The following is a 21,933-nucleotide window of genomic DNA, read 5'->3' on the forward strand; positions in this document are numbered from 1 at the left end:
TTAAGATGTAATCACGTATACATATTACCTTGCATAAGATTACTTAAAAAAATAGTGTTAGCTTCTTACATGACTTAGATCAATAAAGACAATTCACCACAGTACTTAAAAGGAGCATACAGAGGATCTGAACAATATTTTGAGAAGTTTGGTTAGTTTGTGGATGTCTGAATAGAAAATGTACAACCAATTTTCTACCCTGTTCTTCCTTGGAGGGAGAGCAGCACCTGACTTTTGCATGTATTCAGGAAGTCAGCCTTCTGCTCTGAGGGATCCCAAACACTTGCAAACCCCTGAGGCCACCAGCTACTCAGGGTGCAAGCACAGATTTGGGGACCCAGTCTCCAGGCCCTCCTTAGTGTTGGCATATGACTGCTCCATGAGCCAGTGTGGCTTCCCACATTAGTTGAAAACCAGAAGTTCAGCATTTCTGCAAGGATGGAAAGTAATGGGCCTTTCTGGAGGTTCATCTCCACAGAAGTGCTTAATTGCCAAAATATGTTTGAAACTTTTTTCTATGAAACAAGTCTTAAGGGATTGCTTTGGGACCAGTACGGACTTATTCTGTGAGGTGGCTCAGGAGTGCTCTGGACTCATTAGGTTAAAAGCTCTTGTGTCCTACTTTTAAAATCTATAAATTATCTACTCTGGAGTAATGTTCCTATGATTAAATGGCATAATAGATGAAAAATGGTTAGCATAGGGCTTAATACCTAATATGTCCTCAACATTTTTAGATTCTGTATGCCTTCCAAGACAGAGGTAAAGACATATCCCTCTTCAAAGGAGTTCACAGTATGGCTGAGAAGACCAGTGTAGAAGTGCAGTACAGGGGTTTGTGAAAATACGTAAGAAGTGTTCCTACTCAGGAACCTTCTGAGATGGTGAGGGTCCTGCAGGTTACAATAATGCAAGAGAGTTTAATAAGCCCAAAGCACTGTGGAACTAGTTATAGGTAAGAAAGATATACATATGAGATGTATTTTCTAAGTTTTCTCATTAAGTGATGGTTAACTGCAGACTACATGGAAACAGCAGCACATGACCTGTCACAGAGTCCTTGTTTCATAGTCCTTGGGTTATAAAGAGAAGACCTTTTTCTGTAGGTAGACTGTTAGCATCCCAGGCTTTCTACCATGACATGTTATTTTTCCCTGCCAGAAGATGGTCTAAGAAGTCCAAGTCACCTGGTCTAATAGGACAGTTAAGATGGCTTGCACATCAGTTTGATACCTAGTTTCTGGCAAGATTGTTTCTGGCATTTAATACTGATTTTCCCCTTAAAAGCTGCTGTATTGGTGACCGTTTAAGAGATCCTGCTTGACTCTTGTTTTGCTTTTCATTTGTGGTCTAGTATAATGTTCACCAAAAGAACTTTCCACAGTGTTGGAAATGTTCTGTATGTGCTCTGGCCTATTTGATAGCCACCAGGAAGATGTGGCTACCTAGGACCTGAAATGTGCTATTGTCACTAAGGAACTGAGTTTTAACATTTAATTTTAATTTAAAGGGCCTTATATGGCTACCACATAGGACAGCATGATCTAGCATTTAAGACTGTTAATATCAAATTTTTAAATCTGATTACTCCCAGGGATTATTTAGACTGGTGTGTTCTTATTTAATACTTAATATTCAAAGCCCTGGAGCATATCCACTTGATTTGAAGACTGGCAGTGCATTGAAACTGGTGAATTCCTAAAGAAAAGGAAAGCTTTCTAACTTGGCTTTAGAAGCCCCAGTCTGATGAGTATTTTAAGTTCATTGGCACCTGTAGTGTGGATACTTCCCAAGAGAAGAGTTAGAACGAGGTTAAGAATCAAGAAGAAAGAATAGGGTACTTAACACCTCAGCGCCTGGAACGCAAACCTGGTGCTAGTCATTTCACATACCTTTTTTTCCCCTGCTTTATTATCCCATGTTTGTTTGTTTTGTTTTCTTTTTATTGAAGTATCCTTCATACACAATCTTATATTGCCTCCAAATGTATAACACAGTGGTTCCAACAGTTACACATAGTATTAAGTCCTCACCTCCACTAGTGCAGTTACTATTATCAACATAGAAAGATGTTAGAGTTATTAACTGCATTCTCCATGCTGTACTACTGTCCCGAAGACCAGTTTATATTGCAATTGTGAATTATTATGCCAAATACCATCTGAAACCCCTTGCCAGTGGTAACTACTAGTCATTTCTCAGTGTCTATGAGTCTACTGCTATTTTGTTCCTTCTGTTCTGCTTTGTTTTTATATTCCGCAAATAAGTGAAATCACATTACATACCATTTAATAAGATAATGAGGAAGAAGAGCTATTAACAAAATAACAAAAATCAGTGTAAGTGCATAGCATCTAGGTAACCGTAACTGTTAAACACACCCAAATATAGTAGGAATTTTTTTCATATATTCTAATGCTGTGATTTACTATTTAATGCAAAGGTAAAGAGGCTAAAGAGTCTCTTTAACTTCTGTATGTACAGTTTATAGGGCAAATTAGTTTTGTATATTTCTGAAGAACAAGTTAGGAACAGACAATAAATTTCCTCTTTCAGGTTATTGTGCCATTAATCCTACTATCTGTGCCATCCTTTAATTCCAGAGCTGGAAACAAGATTGTTGAAATATTACCTGAACATCTGAAACAGTTTGAATCCCTTGAAACTTTGGACCTGAGCAGCAATATTATTTCAGAGCTTAAAACTGCTCTTCCACCTCTACACCTCAAATATCTGTAAGTCAAGTTTTCTTTAACAAAAAATTTCACCCAAGATGGAAATAGTGTTATAATTTAAAAATCAACTCTAAGATATAATGAACTCTGCCTGTTTTTTTTTTTTTACTGCTGATGGATCCAAAGATGTAACTTTCTTATTGACTGATAATTTGCTATAAGCCCAAATAGCCACAATCTTCATTTTATTCTTATACTTTTGGTTACAACAGATTAGACATCCTTTGTTAGGAAAACTCTATAGTGCTTCTTTTAAAAGAAATAATCAAAATTAAGCCACTACTGAGTTTGCTTATTAACAAGTGAATTTCATAAAAATTGGATAGGCATCTCTCACAAATTTTTGTAATCTTCAAATATTCCAATCAGTCTTTTCTCAGTAATATGTGTGAATCATAGTCATTATTGGTCCACAAGGACCCAGAGAATTAATTATTGTTAAGTGCCCATTGTTACAAATGAAGGTTGGGGTCTCCAGAGATTCCTTGTAATCCAGAGGCTTTACTTCCCACGCACTTTTAAAATACGTGTACTTTACTTCCCAAAGAACCAGAGCAAGCAGCTCATCTTCAACCTTCCAACAGGTATATCAACAGCAACCGCGTCACATCAATGGAACCTGGGTATTTCGACAATTTGGCCAACACTCTCCTTGTCCTGAAGCTGAATAGGAACCGCATCTCAGCTCTCCCACCCAAGATGTTTAAACTGCCCCAGCTGCAACACCTGTAAGTTAATGGGCCTATTGGATGCTGTTTCCTCACCTCTTATAAACCTAAGGTGTCCGTCCGCAAAAATCCACAATGTGCAAAAGGAGTTTAGAAGCAAGGTTATGGCTGTCTTCTCTTTGAGAGCTGGAGTTGTAGAATCTCTGAATTGGGAAGAGTCTTAAAAAGTCCCCTAATGCAGTCTCCTGCCTGACAAGGCCAGTTGGATTGTGAGCAGTGTAGTCACTGAACAGCCTCCACACAAGGGCTTCATTGTGCCACTGAAGAAATCATGGTGACTCTCAACAGCTGTGTTTTATGAGAATAATACAACTCCAGGAGGCTCTGATAGCTTAAGTGACTGTAATGAACTGTCTTGTTAATAATGGTAGAGTGATCTCTGAACAGGTTCCTACAATACAGTGGTTTTCAACCTTGGCTGCACGTTACAGACACTTGGGGAGCCTTTAAAAATCCTAATGCCCAGGCCACACCCTAGACCAATTATATTAGAACCTCTGGGGGTAAGACCCAGGCCTCCGTAACTTTTAAAACTCCCCAGGTGATTAGAGCATACAACCAACGTTGAGAATGAATGCCTTAAAGAGAAAACATTAAACACATACACACACACAAATCATGGAAGAGAGTAACATTTCTAAGTCCAGATTGAACAGGATAAACTTGATGGCCCTGCTCCTCAGTAAACCTCATGTTTTAACATAACATTCAATATTCTCATTCTGGATAATTAAAAAACATACATTAATTTGTTTACTTCTATACTGAGTGGACAACAGTTTAGAAATTAAAGTAGAGTCCAGTTTCAGTATTTTATTACTCCAAAAATACATTGTACATTTCAGAAGGAAATTCACACACTGCTAATCTTGAAATTCTCAATAAAAATGTTTAGAAATTTAAAACATTCTATCTGATTTAACACTGTCTGGTTTAGCTATATTGTAGTAATATCACATTTTATTACTACCTCCAGAGTTTGTCATATAAACTAACTCTTTAACTGTAATATCCAATGCAGTGAACTGAACCGAAACAAGATTAAAAATGTAGATGGGCTCACATTCCAAGGGCTTGGTGCTCTGAAGTCCCTGAAAATGCAAAGAAATGGAGTAACAAAACTTATGGATGGAGCTTTTTGGGGGTTGAGCAACATGGAAATCTTGTAAGTGTTCCTACTCAGACAGTATGATCCTGCTATGCTCAGGGACCATTCGATAGCTTTGATTTAAAGTCCTATGTTAAAATATCATAACTTACAACTTGATAATTTAATACTCTGTTCTTTTAGGAAATATGACCGAAAATTTCTCAGTACATGATATTTTTTGCTGATGTGTTTATGTAACAAAAGCTAAACATCTAGTAACAATAGGAATACGTAATAGGTTGTAATTGTGTCTTCTTTGAAGAGACTAGATAATGAACTTTGATCCTGTTCTGATTCTTCCTGTCTGTGTAGGCAGCTGGACCAAAACAACCTAACCGAGATAACCAAAGGCTGGCTTTACGGCTTGCTGATGCTGCAGGAGCTTCATCTCAGCCAGAACGCCATCAGCAGGATCAGCTCTGATGCCTGGGAGTTCTGCCAGAAGCTCAGCGAGCTGTGAGTTGCCTTTTGTCCTCGGGTCTGAGAGCAGGGACCGTGTGCAGGAGCATGTGCTTCCTCCACTGGTCTGTGAAACGTTCCTAACAGTTTCCAAGGTGACAGCTTTTTCACATGCCACCTTGTCATATTTTTGTTGTGACTACTTGAAGCCAACTCTGCTGTCTCAGTGATGTGACACATGGGCGAAAGCACTGAGAGCTATTTTCAAATAGAGAGCATTTATTTTTTGTAATTACTGGGATTAGAGATAACATATACTTGAGTATTATTAAGAAGGTAGAGTTTTAAAATGAGGATTATTGTGGTTTACGTATATTACCTATTTTTTGGAAAATGAAACATTGGGTTGAATTGGAAAACTAGAGCTCTTAATTTATTTTTTGTTCCTTTTTTTCTTGACAGGGACCTAACTTTTAATCACTTATCAAGGTTAGATGATTCAAGCTTCTTGGGCCTAAGCTTACTAAATACACTGCACATTGGAAATAACAAAGTCAGCTACATTGCTGACTGTGCCTTCCGGGGGCTTTCCAGTCTAAAGACTTTGTAAGTTACACATTTTGCTCTCTGTACGTAACCTAATTGGTTCCTAAATGTGCCCTCTTTTCCCCAAGCAGATTTCCTTTGTTGTGAAGGAAATGTGTACAGTCTCAGAAGTAGTGTCTTATTCTTTACCACATCAATTTGATTAAAATAGGTCCACTTCATCCATATGTGTTCCTTAAAGGAATTAAGAAAGACAGTCATCAGATTGTTCTGTGATTACAGTCAGCCTCCATAGTATCTCCCAGAAGTTGGTAAACTGCTCAGAAGGATACAGTTTTAAATCCACTCATTTTTCTTTATAAAAATGCAGATTAAAAATCACCCTGAGCAGAAGGATATTAAATGAGCAACAAAGGAAAATGCCTGTGTATCACACCAGTTATGTCCAGACTTGATCTCTGTCCTGAAAGAAAGGAGAGGGTAGATTGCTTGACCTTTGAAAAATCTCTCAAATGTTAATGTTATGCAACAGACTGTTGATTTTTGCACTGTCAGAAACTTTTGCTCTGCTCACTGTTTGAGGCATTATATAATTGAAGGACATGCTGTGTGCTTTGGCGAACTCCCGCTTGTGTGGTTGGAGCAGTGGTTTTAAAGTTTAATGTATTTTTCAGGCTATTCAAGTCTTTGAGAATTAGTCATCTTGATAGAAGAATTAATAGGGCCAGAGTCAACTGTCCCAATTTTGGGCAGAAACTTAAAATGTGGTTGAGAGAGGAGGGCATGGTATAAGCCATTATGTTGGAGAAAGAGTTTTCTATTGTTCTGAAAGGGGTGGAGATGATGTGGGGAATTAGGTGGAATTATTATAAATTGCATGCCACCTGGGTGGTGAGCTCAGCTCTCCAAGCACATCTCTAATGAGAATGCTTGTACCTTTTGTTAAGTATCTGGTACTAGTTTCAGCAACGTTCCTTTTTTTAGGGATTTGAAGAACAATGAAATTTCCTGGACTATTGAAGACATGAATGGTGCTTTCTCTGGGCTTGACAAACTGAGGCGGCTGTAAGTATGGTTTGCTTCCATATTCGTCTTATACTCTGACCTGAAAATTTTGCCTTAGTTGGAGTCAATTCTACAAGTTGACATTCTTAGAGAGTTTAGAAATAGGTGCTTAATCTGATTGCTATCCCTTGTCATGTCCCTGAATGAGGGCTGTTCTGCAAGATGTGTATTAATTCACTTGTCTGGAGTATTGCTGTTTCATTCAACACTTTGGTTAGTGTAACTTATTTTAACATTTAGATGAGAATTTTACATTGTTTTGAGTGTTCAGACTGTTGGGATTGTCATTGTGTAAAAGTTACTATAGTATTTCGAAGCTTTCACTGCCACAGGCATTTTTAAGGGGGATCCAGTAGCCACTGAATAGGTTCCAAGTAATACAGATAAACCCCATGCTGGTATTTAGCCATAAAATGGCTTTGTAGATGACCAAATTCTGTGTTTTAAGCGAATGGTTTTCAAGTTGAGTTCCATATAGCCCTAAACTTCTGTGGATGGTGGAGGCATCCCTAGGAATGGTGGGTAAAGAGAAAGTTTCCACTATTATCTGTTTTACTGGAGTTCTGCGACATTTACCTGAATACGTCTCTCCGTCTTCCTAAAATGAGTTTGAAAGTCACTGCTTTAAATTAACCGGTGGAGTGACTTTCCGAGTATCTATTTTGGCTGGGTTCTCTGCTGAATGCTTTGAAACCATGCTGAATTGTGTTATTGAAACAGATGGCATGGCTATACTTGTACAGGATATAGTGTTTATTGAAGAAAATAGAATTATTTACAGAAGGTTTAAATATTAACTCTTCATAAGAATTCTACCCCAAAATGGCTTTTATTAACTGATACCTTTTTTTCTTTCCCAGAACACTCCAGGGAAACCGGATTCGATCTATTACCAAAAAAGCCTTCACTGGTTTGGATGCATTAGAACACCTGTGAGTAGCTGGACTTTAGTTACCCTACAGGTAGTCTAATATGGTTATCTACTCACGTGTCACGAACAAGAAACTAGAATGTAATTTTTTCAGTATCTTCTCAGTACTCTAAAGTGTATTTACACATCTGCTTATCTTCTCCTTACCTACCTAACTGTAAATATGTCTGTAACAGAAGTATACAGGTATATACTTTTACCTTTGCGTTTAAGGACATTGTGACATATCATTATTGAGTTTTATTTTAGTTATTTTCTAGTGCTGATATTTAACTTTTTAAAAAACTACTGTATATTGTGTGCCCTCCATGTCAGGTGTTGTGTGGGTATTTATATATATTGTCTCATTTAATCACAAAACTTCAACAGCTATTATCACCTTTATTTTTCACTAAAGAAGTAGACATTCTGAGTATTCATTGATTCCATTGAACAGTTATAGGAAGGTGACTTGGACTTTAAAGATCAAAAAAGACAATTTCCCACAGTTCTTAAGAGCAACACTAAGAGTGTATTAACTCTACTTTGAGAAGTTTGGCTAGTTTGCTGTTGACTTCGCTTGATTATAAAATATACAACCCATTTAAACCTCTCCCTTTTTTCTTTGCTTGTTCCTTTTTTCTGCTGACTCACCAGCTAGCAGCTGGCAGAAGCAGAACTGAACCCTGGGCAGCCTCTGCCTTCACAGTGTCCTTGTATCACACTAGCCTTCCCTGTCTCTGCACCACCTTCCTTAGTGACTCCTGGTACATGTTCTTGAAATGATATTTAGGGACTCAGGTATTTTCAGCTGTGAGGAGAGCAAGCTAGTCAGCCTTCATAGGAGTCAGAACCTTCACGAACACCAAACCAACCAGCTCCCTACAACCATAGGTACATGTTTTTTACTTGCACAAAGTGCAAAGTAATGTAAAATATGTTTGCTTAACTATTAAGGAATTTTTGTAGCCAAAAGCTTTAATAGCTATTAACTTGGACAGAGAAGCTATAATTTAAAATAGACGTTTGGGTTGCACCCTCATTTGTGCTGTGGGTGGAGTGTAAGATGCAGCCGCTCCCCGTGGACTGCTTTGTCCTTGTCCTCCGACTTTCTGTTAGTTTGCAGGAGACTGGGCTTGCTCGCCCTGCTGACAGTGTGGCAGTTCCGTTTGTAGGAGGATTCTGCAAAGCAGAATTTGGAAGGGTAGACCAGTGTTGCTGGACTTCCTGAAATAAATTATTTTCAAAGGGAAACTAGCCAAAAGGGTTTGTCATCTGACCCATTCCATTTCTGGGAAAGTGGAATTAGTGGATCAGTGGAGTATTAACTCTGCTTCACTTTCTAAACCTTCTCAGCTCTCCCAGCCTCTTTCTCTGCCTCTGTTTGGTACCTTCATCTGTCTTCTGTTGCCACTTGTCTCATTTAGAACATCTTTTGTGTGTTCTGTGCCCATAAAGAAGGACAGGGTAGTTATTGTGGATGGTACTTTAATTCAAACTGCTTATAAGTACTAATTAAAAATAAAACTTGCCCAGAGTATTCTCTCATTTTGTAAATGTCCCACTTTAAGTGTTTGTTTTAGCAAGTGCATCTTGTCTGAACACCTTACTGTCTCCACAGTAGTGAGTTGTGTGTGGCCAAATAGGCTAGTGACTTGGAGCATAGGTTGTGAAATAGAAAATAATTGAGTTCAAATCTTATTTGCCCCTTTGATGCTGAGCAAGGTAAGTACTACTGTCTCTTTTGGTTACTGTGAGGATTAAGTGTAATAATATGTAAGTGTAAATCACAACATGGTGTATATCATAGAAACTATTCTAGACATGATTTTTGAAGGCATAACTCTGAGGAGTTTTATTTGTGTGTTTAAAAGTTACTAATGGTTACTAATTTGAATAATGGGAAATACAATAAAATAATACAGAACAGCTCAGGCCTTATAAGTCAAGTGACCTCTAAGTGATGATGTAAAGTGAGTCTCTCACCGTAACAGAGCCTCTGTACAGATGGCCTCGCTCTTCAGTCAGGCTTCCTATTGGGTTCTTCTGTAGTGGTCCTATTTGTGCATTCCCACACATAGAGTATTTGTTTGGTGAATGAAATGGGTAGTGTAGGCCCAACTTCCGCCTGAAGGATTGCAATGACCATATCTCACTCTAACATATTTGATTCGGTTGTTTTTTTTTTTTTTTTCAGAGACCTGAGTGACAATGCAATCATGTCATTACAAGGCAATGCCTTCTCACAGATGAAGAAACTTCAACAATTGTAAGCTTTTCTCTTCCTTCCAAGAGTTTCAAATAAAACATAGAAGGGGAACCTGTCATGGGGTGATACCATTCCAGATTATGTGATTATAAAAAGTGTCCAGCACATTATTAACATTACTTAATGTTGATAACAGAAAGCAAACAGAGTTGGTCCCTTTTTCTTTCTGTGATGAATTTGAGACCTAAATTTGGTGGGACCTAATCATAGTAAAGAATTTTTAGTATTAAGGTATTTTTGATGTATGAGCCCTTCTATCTCAATACGTCAATAAGAACAAAATGTTACTAAAAAAATGATGTTAGTTGTGTTTCTTGCATTTTAAGATGGACTGTAGAATATTTATTGCATGGGATGTCTGTATTTGGTTTCCACATTCATCACTTTGTTAATATTGAGTTTGGTTTACTTGTAGAAATCTGCCATTCATACAAAACAAATTGAATGTAATTACTCTTCTCAGGCATTTAAATACATCAAGCCTTTTGTGTGATTGCCAACTAAAATGGCTCCCTCAGTGGGTGGCGGAAAACAACTTCCAGAGCTTCATAAATGCCAGTTGTGCCCATCCTCAGCTGCTAAAAGGAAGAAGCATTTTTGCTGTTAGCCCAGATGGCTTTGTGTGTGGTGAGTATGAGTCTTACCTTTGCCTCTGTTCACTCTTTTTTTTCTATTTGGTTTTGAATAAATGTGTGTTCTCTTAATAAAACTTTATTTCTGCTGAGGTAGATGAAAATGGATCTGTAGTTTGCTGATTATTTTAATTTTAAAGATGAGGAAAAGAGTTTTCTAAAATTTATTCGTCTTTGTTTTGGCATCAGGTGGTTTGGTGGAAATAGGATTCTATCTTGGGAGAATTGAAGGAGAGTTACAGCCCTTCCACTTAACCAAATTCCCTAAATCTCAGTCTCTGCCTCTATGAAGTGGGAGTTCTGTCTGCTCTTCCCAACTTGAGGGGTTGTTGGAGATGTGGAAGAGCTCAATACAGAGACTGAGCTGACCCTGCATAAATGCTATTTATGTGGAATACAAAGAGAAAATTATTAGCTGGTGATTTATAGGCTGCTAAAAATTATATTGTTGATGGGTAAATCAACAGGTAACAAAGACTTTGAATTTATTATAAATAAATTTAAGGTTTGTTGTTTTAGCATCCAGGAATCTCAGCATTAGAAGAAATCTGCTTCCCCAAATGTCACATAGCTAGTTAGTAATCTAGATCAAAAGCCCAACTTTTCATCTTCCTGGAATGGTGTTCTGTCTGCTATACTGCAGTGCTGTGTACAACTCACTGCCATGGAGACCTTTGTAAACACAAATGTGCATATATATAGAACATGACATCATATTTAAATTTTAGCATGTTTGCTCAGATACTGCAGAACCTAATTTCACATTGGCCTTAAAAATGTATTGAAAATTGCTTTGCCTACTATTGTTTAGTTAAGTATAAGAAAAATATTTTTTTAGATTTGGAGCATTAACCAGTGCCAACAGTTTCTAGAAATAAAATGTCTGATATGTCTGATGTGGCTTTTGAATCTAAATAAGCTTTTGGCATTCATCTATAAGGGCCTGAGCTATGCCTTTCCCATGGCCCTTATTTCACAGTCTCTAGGACTAAGAGACGAACTTTTACTTTGAAACATACGTATATGGTATCCATAGATTTTTCACTCCCTCCATTGTGAATCAAAACATTGATTTTCTAGATGAGAATTTTAGAATAATTATACAAAAGAAGAAACTATCTTGATTAGTTCTGGCATTGGCGCTTCCCCGACACTCCATTCACACACATACGAGTTATTTTTTAGAGTACCCAAATAATACATTTTGGTAGATCTAATCTGTTTCCTTCTGGATTTGGACCATCTCTGAGAAACTAAATTTCAGAAAGGTAACTTTTCTAAAAAGTAACAGAACTAAAAATAACTGTTTGCAATGAAAGAGTTACTTAGCTCTAATTATAATGTGGCTCTGACAGAGTAGCACAGCAGCCTGATTGATTGTCCTCCCTAAACTCCAGGGGGAAGCCAGAGTCTCACACTGAGTTTTGGAGATGCTTTTTCTTTTGCTATAGCATTATTTTTTCTGCTCTACTTAAAGATTACTGCTCTTCAATAAGGGTTCTGTTTTTGGTAAATGGGGTTTTGATTGCTGTCTTTAGTTATGCTGCATTGATGTTTTGCTGCTACTTTGTGGAGAGCATGGGAAAAATTGTAGTTCCTACTAGTAGTACTTAAAGATGATCCATCAGTCTGGAATTTTCTTGACTTATTCCCTCTTATATTTATATTTAAAAAGGCACAAGAGGTCTAGAATAAACCATATTCCAAAACACAGTCTCCTCTCAGCTAATGATTGATAAATATGTCTCAGACTCTATTTGATGTGAACAAATTACTTTATAAACACTCTCCCAGGCTGTCATTTCAACACTGGGACTGCTAGTCCATCTGTGAAATACACAAAGGGTGAAACCTAAGCCACTATTTGTTTTGAGTTTCATGTTGTTCACATCTGAGTAGCATTTGGACTCTCAAGCCTTAAAATTGTTTTGTTTTCTCCTCTCTGTTTTGAACAGATGATTTTCCTAAACCCCAGATCACGGTTCAGCCAGAAACACAGTCGGCAATAAAAGGATCCAATTTGAGTTTTATCTGCTCGGCTGCCAGCAGCAGTGATTCTCCAATGACTTTTGCTTGGAAAAAAGACAATGAACTATTGCATGATGCTGAAATGGAAAATTATGCACACCTCCGGGCGCACGGTGGCGAGGTGATGGAGTACACCACAATCCTTCGGCTGCACAGCGTGGAATTTGCCAGTGAAGGGAAATACCAGTGTGTCATCTCTAATCACTTTGGATCGTCCTACTCTGTCAAAGCCAAGCTTACAGTAAATAGTATGTAACCTGACTTCCCTTTGCATTTAAAGACACCTTTAGAAACAGAAAGTACCTGGTTACCTCTTCTCTTATGCCTAACCCTGTCTTGTGCTCCCATCATTCTCCACTTAACCCTTTCGCTACCTCTCACTCCACAAAATTAATACTCTTGGTCATTTGTATCTAAGCAGGCAATTATTATGTTGAAGACAGTGTACTTAGTATGGTGGGTGTAACACAGAGATGAACCAGATACTCTGCTCTTTGGGCATACTCAGTGTACTAGTCTGATGTGGGAGGCCATAAAGTACAGTGTGAAAGCATACTGCCTCTAACTCAGAGATCTGGCTTTGCATCCTGCCACTCCTGCATATAGCTGTGTGACTTAGCAAGTTATTTAACGTCTCTGTGCCTCCATTCCACATCTTTCAATTAGAAATAGTACAACCTACCTTACAGATGTATGATAATCATTAGTAAAATAATTTGTATAAAGGACTTAGAATACCTGGAATACAGTAAGTGCTCAATAAATGCAGTAAGTCTCAGCTGCTGTCATAAAAGTATATCACTGTTTGCTCTGTGTGGCAGAGATACAGTTCTATGATAGGATCCTTACCACTTTATCATTTAATCATTTGTGTTTTCCATGGTGGAAGAGTTTATGTATGATTCATTAATGCATTCTTTCAACAAATGGCTGCTGAGACCTGACACACAGGGCAATTTTGAGTTTAAAACTGTAGGACAAAACATACATCTAAAGTCATAAACTCTTAGAGCCAGAAGGGACTTAAAAGAATTAAAGGGTAAAGTGAATGGTAGTCAGGGTACAAGAGATTAGTTGATATGCCCAAGATCTCACATATAATTACTAAGGAAACAAAAAGTAACAGAAAATAGCAGAAAGGCCTTCAGTCTGAAGATGGGCTACCTGTGTTTTGTCCTGACTCCATCACTTCTGAGCCTGTGAAGAGCTCACCTAATCTCTCCATCTCCACTTCAGATCACTTGTCTTGCAAGTAGAAGTAACCCCTGCCTTGCTTGTGTCATTTGCAAATTAAAGGATGAAAATGAACCTCTAAAACTCCACAGCAGTGATGCCCATGTTCTGATTTCAGTGCTTCCTTCATTCACCAAGACCCCCATGGACCTGACCATCCGTGCTGGGGCCATGGCACGCTTGGAGTGTGCTGCCCTGGGACACCCAGCTCCACAGATAGCTTGGCAGAAGGATGGGGGCACAGACTTCCCTGCTGCACGGGAGAGACGCATGCACGTTATGCCTGAGGATGACGTGTTCTTTATCGTGGATGTGAAGATAGAGGACATCGGGGTGTATAGCTGCACAGCTCAGAACAGTGCAGGGAGCATTTCTGCAAATGCAACTCTGACTGTCCTCGGTAAGTGGGTACTTAAACAGATCCTGTGGTATAAATTGGGCTTGACAATACTAGCTCATCCAAAGGCCCTACGTGTCCACGTTGTGAAGGTAAGAAATGACCTACAGACACTGTCCTTCCCTGGAGAGAACAAATGGCTTCTCAAAAGCATTGAAATGGGAGTGCAGTATGTCTCCAAGTCTGTGGCCAATGTGATGAGTGTGCTCCCATCTTTCAAGGAGAGGGAAAGTAAATGCTCTAATGCTTTCCCTTCGTCAGGAATTACCTTCCCCTACTCTTCCTGATGGTCAGTCTCCACCACTTGTCTTAACACTTAAAGAGTATGTGAGAAAATAAACACAGGGACAAATGGGGAAAGACCTATTTTCTCTGGTTACCATACCCTCAGGGAACCAGAGTTTGTCTTTTATCTTTTACCTAAACAGATGCTTTTAGAAAACATGAACATTAATCATACGTGTATCTTCAAAAGAGTTAAAGTAACCTATGAATGCCAAGTAATAAAAAAATTATTTTCCACATTATAATACAGGCCTAGACATCTAGCACTAGAAAGTTTCCCTTTAAAAATTTAAACATTCTGATTTTTTCCAATACACCCTTGTTGTCTGAAATTATTTTCATGTATTTCTTATTTCTAAAAAATTTAACTAAAATGTTTTATTTTGTCCCCTTCCACCACTCCCCAACCTCAACAAAACTGAGGGAGTTTAAGACCAAAAATATAATAAAGTTTATCCTCAACTGATGTTCTAAACCTAAGTAAATGCTAGCCAAACAATGAAATGAAATCCTAAACGTGGTATACATGTTAGGCTTTTAAAGAAGTATTAAGCGGTGGGAGGATGTGGACTAGGTCCAGTTTGAACTCAAGTGCTGGGTCTCATGGGCACAAACCCAACTTCATCAAGGAGCTGAAAGCCTGACTTGTCGCTGCAGAAACACCATCATTTTTACGGCCACTGTTGGACCGAACTGTCACCAAGGGGGAAACGGCCGTCCTGCAGTGCATCGCCGGAGGCAGCCCTCCTCCCAGGTTGAACTGGACCAAGGATGACAGCCCCTTGGTGGCCACCGAAAGGCACTTTTTTGCAGCAGGCCATCAGCTCCTGATCATCGTGGACTCTGATGTCAGTGATGCCGGGAAATACACATGTGAAATGTCCAACACGCTCGGCACTGAGAGAGGCAACGTGCGCCTCAGCGTGGTCCCCACTCCGACCTGCGACTCCCCTCAGGTGACTGCCTCATCACTAGGTGACGACGGATGGGCCACCGTGGGCGTCGTGATCATCGCAGTAGTTTGCTGCGTGGTGGGCACGTCGCTCGTGTGGGTGGTCATCATATACCACACCAGGCGCAGGAGCGAGGACTGCAGCATCACCAACACAGGTGTGTAAACAGAACCGGGTGCAGCAGTTGTGCGTTTGAGCCCACGGTAGTTTTATCCTGGAATGTGAGCCTTTCAGTCTGAGGCTGTGTTGGAAGGGTGACTCGTGTGTTTCAAGCTGCAGAAATAAGGCTAGCTAAAAACAACACCCCAGCCCAAAAAACAACTGACATTTAAACAATACTTTTCGTAAAACCTCATCAGAATACCCTGTGAGATGTGAAACAGTGCAGCTCCTTCACGAGATGGTGATGAAGAATCAGAAACAGCCTTTCAGTTACAAGGCTTAGCACTCTGCTGTGGTTTGTTCTTTGTCCCACGTGTGTAAATACACACGAGTGTGCAAAGACATATACATCTAGAAAGGATTCAAGTTACTGGTGGGAGAAGGGGCTATGACTTGTGTAATAATGTGCAAACTCCTGTATCACTGAATAACATGAAGTTGGCAATGAACATGGCAGAAGCCCAGCTTAATCCAAGAGTTTAGATACTACCCTGTGAAAGTTCCTAAGCCTTTTCGAAAACAAAACATTTGTTTTTGAAATTTTGAAGAGGCATCCCATAGGCAATAGAGTAAAAAATCAGCTCACACTTCCTAAAACAGCAGAGCCCTGATTTGCACAGTGAAGATCGTTTTGCAGGAGTAAATTTATCTGATTCGTACAGAAACCAAAACAGTATATACCGTTCATCAGGAAGTCTGTAGAGCATTTATGATTGTTCTTGGTTAAAAGAATGCTGTTGTTTGATTATAGATGAGACCAACTTGCCAGCAGATATCCCTAGTTATCTGTCATCTCAGGGAACGTTAGCTGACAGGCAAGATGGGTACATCTCAGAAAGTGGAAGCCACCACCAGTTCATCTCTTCTTCAGGAGGTGGATTTTTCCTACCACAACACGACAGTAATGGTAAGTGTTTAAAATGAGCATGTAGCTGTTTTGAAGTAAGCTCAATTGCAATATTAATTTTCATAAGAAACTGATACACTCAAATTTAAGAACTGGCCAAAGATCACTTGCAAAGCTGAAATTAAATAGTTTTATGCCCTTCTCTTAAATACTAGAAAAATCTTTGCATCTGACAATAAAAAAAGACAAGTAGGTTAATTAAAATTTAATTCTTCCATGCAATGTCATATTTCCTTTATGTTGTAAATGTTCTTTGACCCTGAATGTTCTCCTGACTTAAATATCATTAACTGATTTCATGCATGGTCTTAAAAGTGAGATGATTTAAAATCATTCTGTTAAAGAAATCTAATTCCACCTCTTGCGTTAAGAACTGTACAGTTTCCTTTGGTTTCTGATAGTTTCTTCATTATGGAATAATAATGGAGGCAGCATAATACAAGAGCACAGTCTTAGTTCAACACCCCCTTTGGATGGTCCCTGTGTATCCTTGGGCTTTCCTATTAGGTTGTTCTGAATTAAGTGCTAGTACACTATTAGGTGCTAGTACTTACCTATTGGGTTGTCATGAAAATTAAAGGAAGTGATAATGGAATACTGCATGGCGCTTGGCATCTGTTAAGGGATCAACAAGTGGAAGTCATTGACTTTATTTTCAAATGCTTTACCCAGTCTTTCCCACAAGCATTTATTGTGTGTCTGCTATGTGGTAGACTCTGTAGTTAGGAAGGAGAGTATTTATTTCCAGTCTCACAGTATAGTCAGTAGTGAGACAAAAAATTCAACAAATAATTACAAAGTGCTTGGCAAGGCAATGATAGAGGATATAGAGATAGAAAGGAAGATTTAAACTTGGATGTTCTGGTTAGACTCATTTGGGAGCAAGAGCAGTTCCAAGCTTGTTCAAATGTAGCAGGATTTACTCAAAAGACTTCTGCACAGGTCTGATGGGACAGAAGTGGAGCATAATAATGCTGTGTCCCTTGGAAGCTGGTGCTAAGAGACTGGTCCACTCTCAGAGCAGCTTTACTGAGTCACATTCTGCCTGTTTGCTTCTCTGAGCCACCACCCACCCTCTGCCTGCCCAGTTCCTGCTTCCCAGACATGTGGCCCATCCTACCATTTCCACCCCTTGCAATCTCTCTTATCCTTCAACTTCTATGTCTGCTACTAACTGCCATTTAATTTCTGGGTTGTTTAGCTCAGATAATCACAGTGGGATTTTTTTTTTCTTTTTTTTGGCTGAGCTCACCTTGGACCTGGGCTTTAAGAGGTAATTGACTAAGTGCCACTCCCTGGTTCTGGTCATCTGTGACATTCTGGAGGAAGGGGGCAGTGCTGATGGCATCATGCAGTTCAGACTGACTGCTGCAGCCATAGTGCCTCTACATAGATCAGTTTCTCGTGGAAACCAGGTGGAACCAGCAGCCAGGTTGCCACATCAAGTATAGTGGTTAATCAAGTCATCCTTCAATAAGATGTCAACTACTAATCCGTAGGCCTCAGTCAATTATTTAAAATCCCTACTGTAAATTTCTGCGATTTTTTTCTTTTATGTGATATCCTATCTAAAATTTTCAGCCATAAATATGGAAAATGCCAAAAATGGAAAGAATATTGAATGGTACTTGAATAAAATTGGTTCAGTGACTGAGATATGTTTTAAAGGAACATGCCACATTGACAACAGCAGTGAAGCTGATGTGGAACTTGTCACGGATCCATTCCTTTGTCCCTTTCTGGGATCCTCAGGCCCTGTGTATTTGAAGGGGAATGTGTATGGCTCAGATCCCTTTGAAGCCTATCATACAGGTATGTGGTTTTCTTATCTCTGTTCTGTTCTGTTTTCTGGAGAGACTTCTAGAAGCACTAATTGTGTCTCCTCCTGATCTTGTCTCCAAATGAAAAAGGCTATGGTCCTGACCCAAGAACAGCACTAATGGACCACTGTGAGGCCAGTTACATGACGACAAAGGAGTGCTGCTCATGCCCACATCCTTCAGAAGAGCCCTGTGGACAGAGGGTCAGGGAGACAGGGTGGCCTTCACACGGGAGGAGGTTCATCAGCGCTACTTACTCCCAAGATGAAGCACCGAGAACAAAAAGTTTGTGTCTAAACAAGTCGTCTTTAGATTTTAGTCCAAGTCCAGAGCCAGCGCCAGTCACTTCAAGTAATTCTTTCATGGGTAAGTTTATTACATTGTTAGACAGCTTGACTCAGGACCCGTAATCCAAGTTGCATGTGGGAGAGCAGTGAGAGCTCTGAATGCCAAACTGTGAAAAATGGGTTCCTGCTTTTTTTATTCTTTTTTTTTTGTAATGTACCGTCAGTATCCTGTAATGATACTGATCCTATTAGTATACGTGTTTCTAAGGGCAAAGCAGACATGGGAGATTTTACTTGATTGTGGATTTATTCCATAACTAAGCCTCGGCTTGCTGTGTAACACTGTGTGTGGCATCGTCTAGAAGACAAGTTTTGGGAATGACTTAGTAGCTCACTCTGTCAGCCATGTGGAAAAAGTGGTTTTGGGTACAACAGCCTTTGGGGTGGAGTTGTATGCACTGCGTGATTGTGGTTTGGGATGTCTGGTGGCTTATAACTGAACCCACACTCAGAGGGTAGCTGACGTCCTACCTGGAAACAACTGCTCATCAGCCAAGTTGGCTACTTTAGGCAAAAGAGACCATCCAAGCCTTGCAGCCCACGCTGCTGGTGGGAGACACTGGCTGGCACCAAGATTTGTGTGTAGATTTTTTAGTCTAGTGCATGGCACAGTGGCACGGAGGAACTGAGATCATCTTTTTACAAAATGGAGATATGGAAAAATGAACCACCACTTGTTTTTTAAAAACTAGAATTTTTAAATATTTTAGCCAGCTTTTAAGAAATTTTTTGTTTTATCATGGTATGATTATTTTTAGTCCTTATTGAAAAAATGAAAGTAATGTATTTTGTAAGACTGAGGCAGGAATTTGAGTCAATTGAATAATATTTTGCTGCTAAAGAAGAAAGGCTAAGACATAAGAATTATAGAAAAGCTTTCTATATTCAGGCACAATTTGCTTGTACATTAGGGAACTTCATTGCTCAATGCTTAATATTACTGTAGGTTATGAAGAATGGTAAAGGATGGTGCATGTACTCAGTGGCTATATAAGAGGAGTGCAGAAACCTTCTGCCCCATTCTGCAAGTTCTTTATCTGTCGGTGATAGACATACACTGATACCATTATACGGACTTGTAGAAAGTACTTCTTAATATTTATGGGGTAAGATGCTCCTTTTTTTGAAATGTGTCTTGACTTACGTGCTAGCGAAAGGACCCACACGCTCAAGGGGTTTCTTTCTTTCAGGAACGTTTGGAAAGCCTCTGAGGAGACCGCACCTGGATGCTTGGCCTGGCTTCGGGCAGCCATCGGGTTGTCAGCCAAGAGCCTTTCACTTGAAAGCTCATTCTTCCCCACACTTGGACTCTGAGTCAGAGGAAGATGGGAAAGAGAGGACAGATTTTCATCAAGAAAATCACACATGTACCTATAAACAGACCATAGAAAACCACAGGACTCCAAATTTTCAGTCTTATGACTTGGACACATAGGCTGAACAGAACCAAAGAAGAATTCTAACATACTACCTCAAGTGGACTTTTATTTAAAAGAGAATCCTATGTTTTTAAATGGACTTAGGAATTCGAAAAGATAAAATGTCTTATTTATACAGATGGACAAAATTACAAGAAGTTATACAAATTTTATACTGGGAGAACCTTTCATATAAGAATACCTTTTAAAACTATTTTATAACTTTTATGAAAAAGTTCTTAATGTAAATTAATGGTATAAATACATGACTATTTTATGTATTTTTATAATGCCAGAATTCTTTTTATTGAAATTGAGTACTAAAAGCATTTTAAAGAATACTCGTCTTGTTCCTTTTTTGACTAGAGGTCACTTCATTTTATTTTGCACATTACATTTAATAAGATGTATCATTTTGATCCCAGGTCCCATCTGTACAATAACAATTTTTACTGTTTCAACACATTTTAAAAGACTTAATTATTTCATATTATCACATCTCAAATTGATGAAAATTATACTCAGCACATTAAAATATGAGTAAAACATGACTGTTCTGCCTGCCTCCCAGGGTTGTAATACAGACTCAAATCAGATTAGTGTATGTGAAAGCATATTGTAAACAAGAAGAGGTACAAGGATTCGAGGTACATCAATTTATTTCTCTGCAAACAAAAGATTTGCTACAATCTGGTGGGATACAGTACAACTGCTCAGCCTATTTCCTGAGTGATGATAATGCCTTATGTGGTCTAATGCCTTGTGCTTTTCTGAAGAGTTTCCTGTTTACCACCCCTTTAGTTATAAGAGGAGAGTGGTTTATTGCACATTCCTGCAGTTGAAATGGCAATAGCAAAGGTGCCTTCTTAACCACTGTCCAGGTTATAAGGGGGATGCTGGTATAATTCTTGGCTATTCTCACGGTTTTCTGCTGGATGAGCAGTTCTTAGAGAAAAGATACTTTTTTGGTATTCCACAACATTCTTTAAGAATTAAAATATTTTCTTATTCTGGCTATCGTGGCTCTACTTGTCAAAAACTGAATATCAAATCTGTTACTTAAATATAATACTATTTAAAATACTTGTTTTTAGGTGAAAATGTCATAAGACTGGCATATATACACAAAAAAATGAATACAGTAATTTCAAAATTAAGTGACATGGTTTGTAGTAATTGAATGAAATAAAATTAAGTTTAATAATTCAGATGATGCAATAGAATTTTTTGTTTATTAAATCCTTGTTCACATCTGTAGCTAAAAACAAAAACAAAAAAAACTTGTCCAAGATAAATTGTCATGGAAGGAGTTAATACAGGACATTAAGCTTTAAAATCCAACCTGCTGAAGGTATGAATTTATGTCATTGTCACTTCTTTGAACTAAATTGAAAACATACTGGAGAAGCAGATTCTTCTCAGAGGATATGTTTGGGGTCAAGTTTTCCTGCTTATTGCATTTGAAATTTTGTTGGTGAGCCAGAAGCCTGGAACCCAGATTGCAGACAGATTTTCCTCCTTTAATTCAGATACCAGAGTCCAAGACGGGAAGTTGACACCTTTCCTTGGACCACTAGTGACTAACTACAGAGAAGTGACTTTGTATGCTTTGACTTTACGTTAATTGCCAGATTTCGAAATCTTACTGTTAATTTGTCCTCATTATTGCCAGATAGGATACAATTATTGATAGGGGCCTATTTGATAACTATGAACTTTCTTTTAAAGAATTTAATTTTTGAAGACTTCAGCACAAAGGTTTAAATCATTAATATCTGAAATTCAAAAATTAGATTCACTCTACATTAATAAGATTTTTCTCTTATTCTGCTTGTGTGCTGAAACTTACAGATTTCATATAATCTTAGCTGTCTGGAGTAACAGGAGCAGCTCAGTGTCTGACATTTTCAGGAAAAGCATCTGTACTTTCAGACCTCCATACTGAATTA

General features: G+C 38.7%; 1 protein-coding gene across 2 annotated transcripts in view; it reads left to right on the forward strand.

Annotated features, from left to right (window-relative positions):
• LRIG3 (leucine rich repeats and immunoglobulin like domains 3) overlaps positions 1 to 20,864 on the forward strand; it is a 44,786-nt gene extending 23,922 nt beyond the window's left edge. Inside the window, exons 4-19 of one of the 2 annotated variants that reach the window (XM_017649495.3) lie at positions 2,604 to 2,735; positions 3,320 to 3,463; positions 4,485 to 4,628; positions 4,926 to 5,069; positions 5,475 to 5,618; positions 6,543 to 6,623; positions 7,484 to 7,555; positions 9,731 to 9,802; positions 10,266 to 10,429; positions 12,390 to 12,710; positions 13,814 to 14,095; positions 15,035 to 15,487; positions 16,244 to 16,399; positions 17,981 to 18,211; positions 18,310 to 18,585; positions 19,757 to 20,864. In XM_017649495.3, coding sequence (XP_017504984.2) covers positions 2,604 to 2,735; positions 3,320 to 3,463; positions 4,485 to 4,628; positions 4,926 to 5,069; positions 5,475 to 5,618; positions 6,543 to 6,623; positions 7,484 to 7,555; positions 9,731 to 9,802; positions 10,266 to 10,429; positions 12,390 to 12,710; positions 13,814 to 14,095; positions 15,035 to 15,487; positions 16,244 to 16,399; positions 17,981 to 18,211; positions 18,310 to 18,585; positions 19,757 to 20,001 — 3,061 coding nt within the window. In that variant the 3' untranslated portion in view covers positions 20,002 to 20,864. The remainder of the gene's footprint in view (positions 1 to 2,603; positions 2,736 to 3,319; positions 3,464 to 4,484; positions 4,629 to 4,925; positions 5,070 to 5,474; positions 5,619 to 6,542; positions 6,624 to 7,483; positions 7,556 to 9,730; positions 9,803 to 10,265; positions 10,430 to 12,389; positions 12,711 to 13,813; positions 14,096 to 15,034; positions 15,488 to 16,243; positions 16,400 to 17,980; positions 18,212 to 18,309; positions 18,586 to 19,756) is intronic. The other variant, XM_036992279.2, reaches the window with a different exon arrangement.
• Positions 20,865 to 21,933: the final 1,069 nt, after the last annotated feature.

The sequence above is a fragment of the Manis javanica genome, chromosome 10 (assembly GCF_040802235.1).
Source record: "Manis javanica isolate MJ-LG chromosome 10, MJ_LKY, whole genome shotgun sequence".
Taxonomy (NCBI): Eukaryota; Metazoa; Chordata; class Mammalia; order Pholidota; family Manidae; genus Manis; species Manis javanica.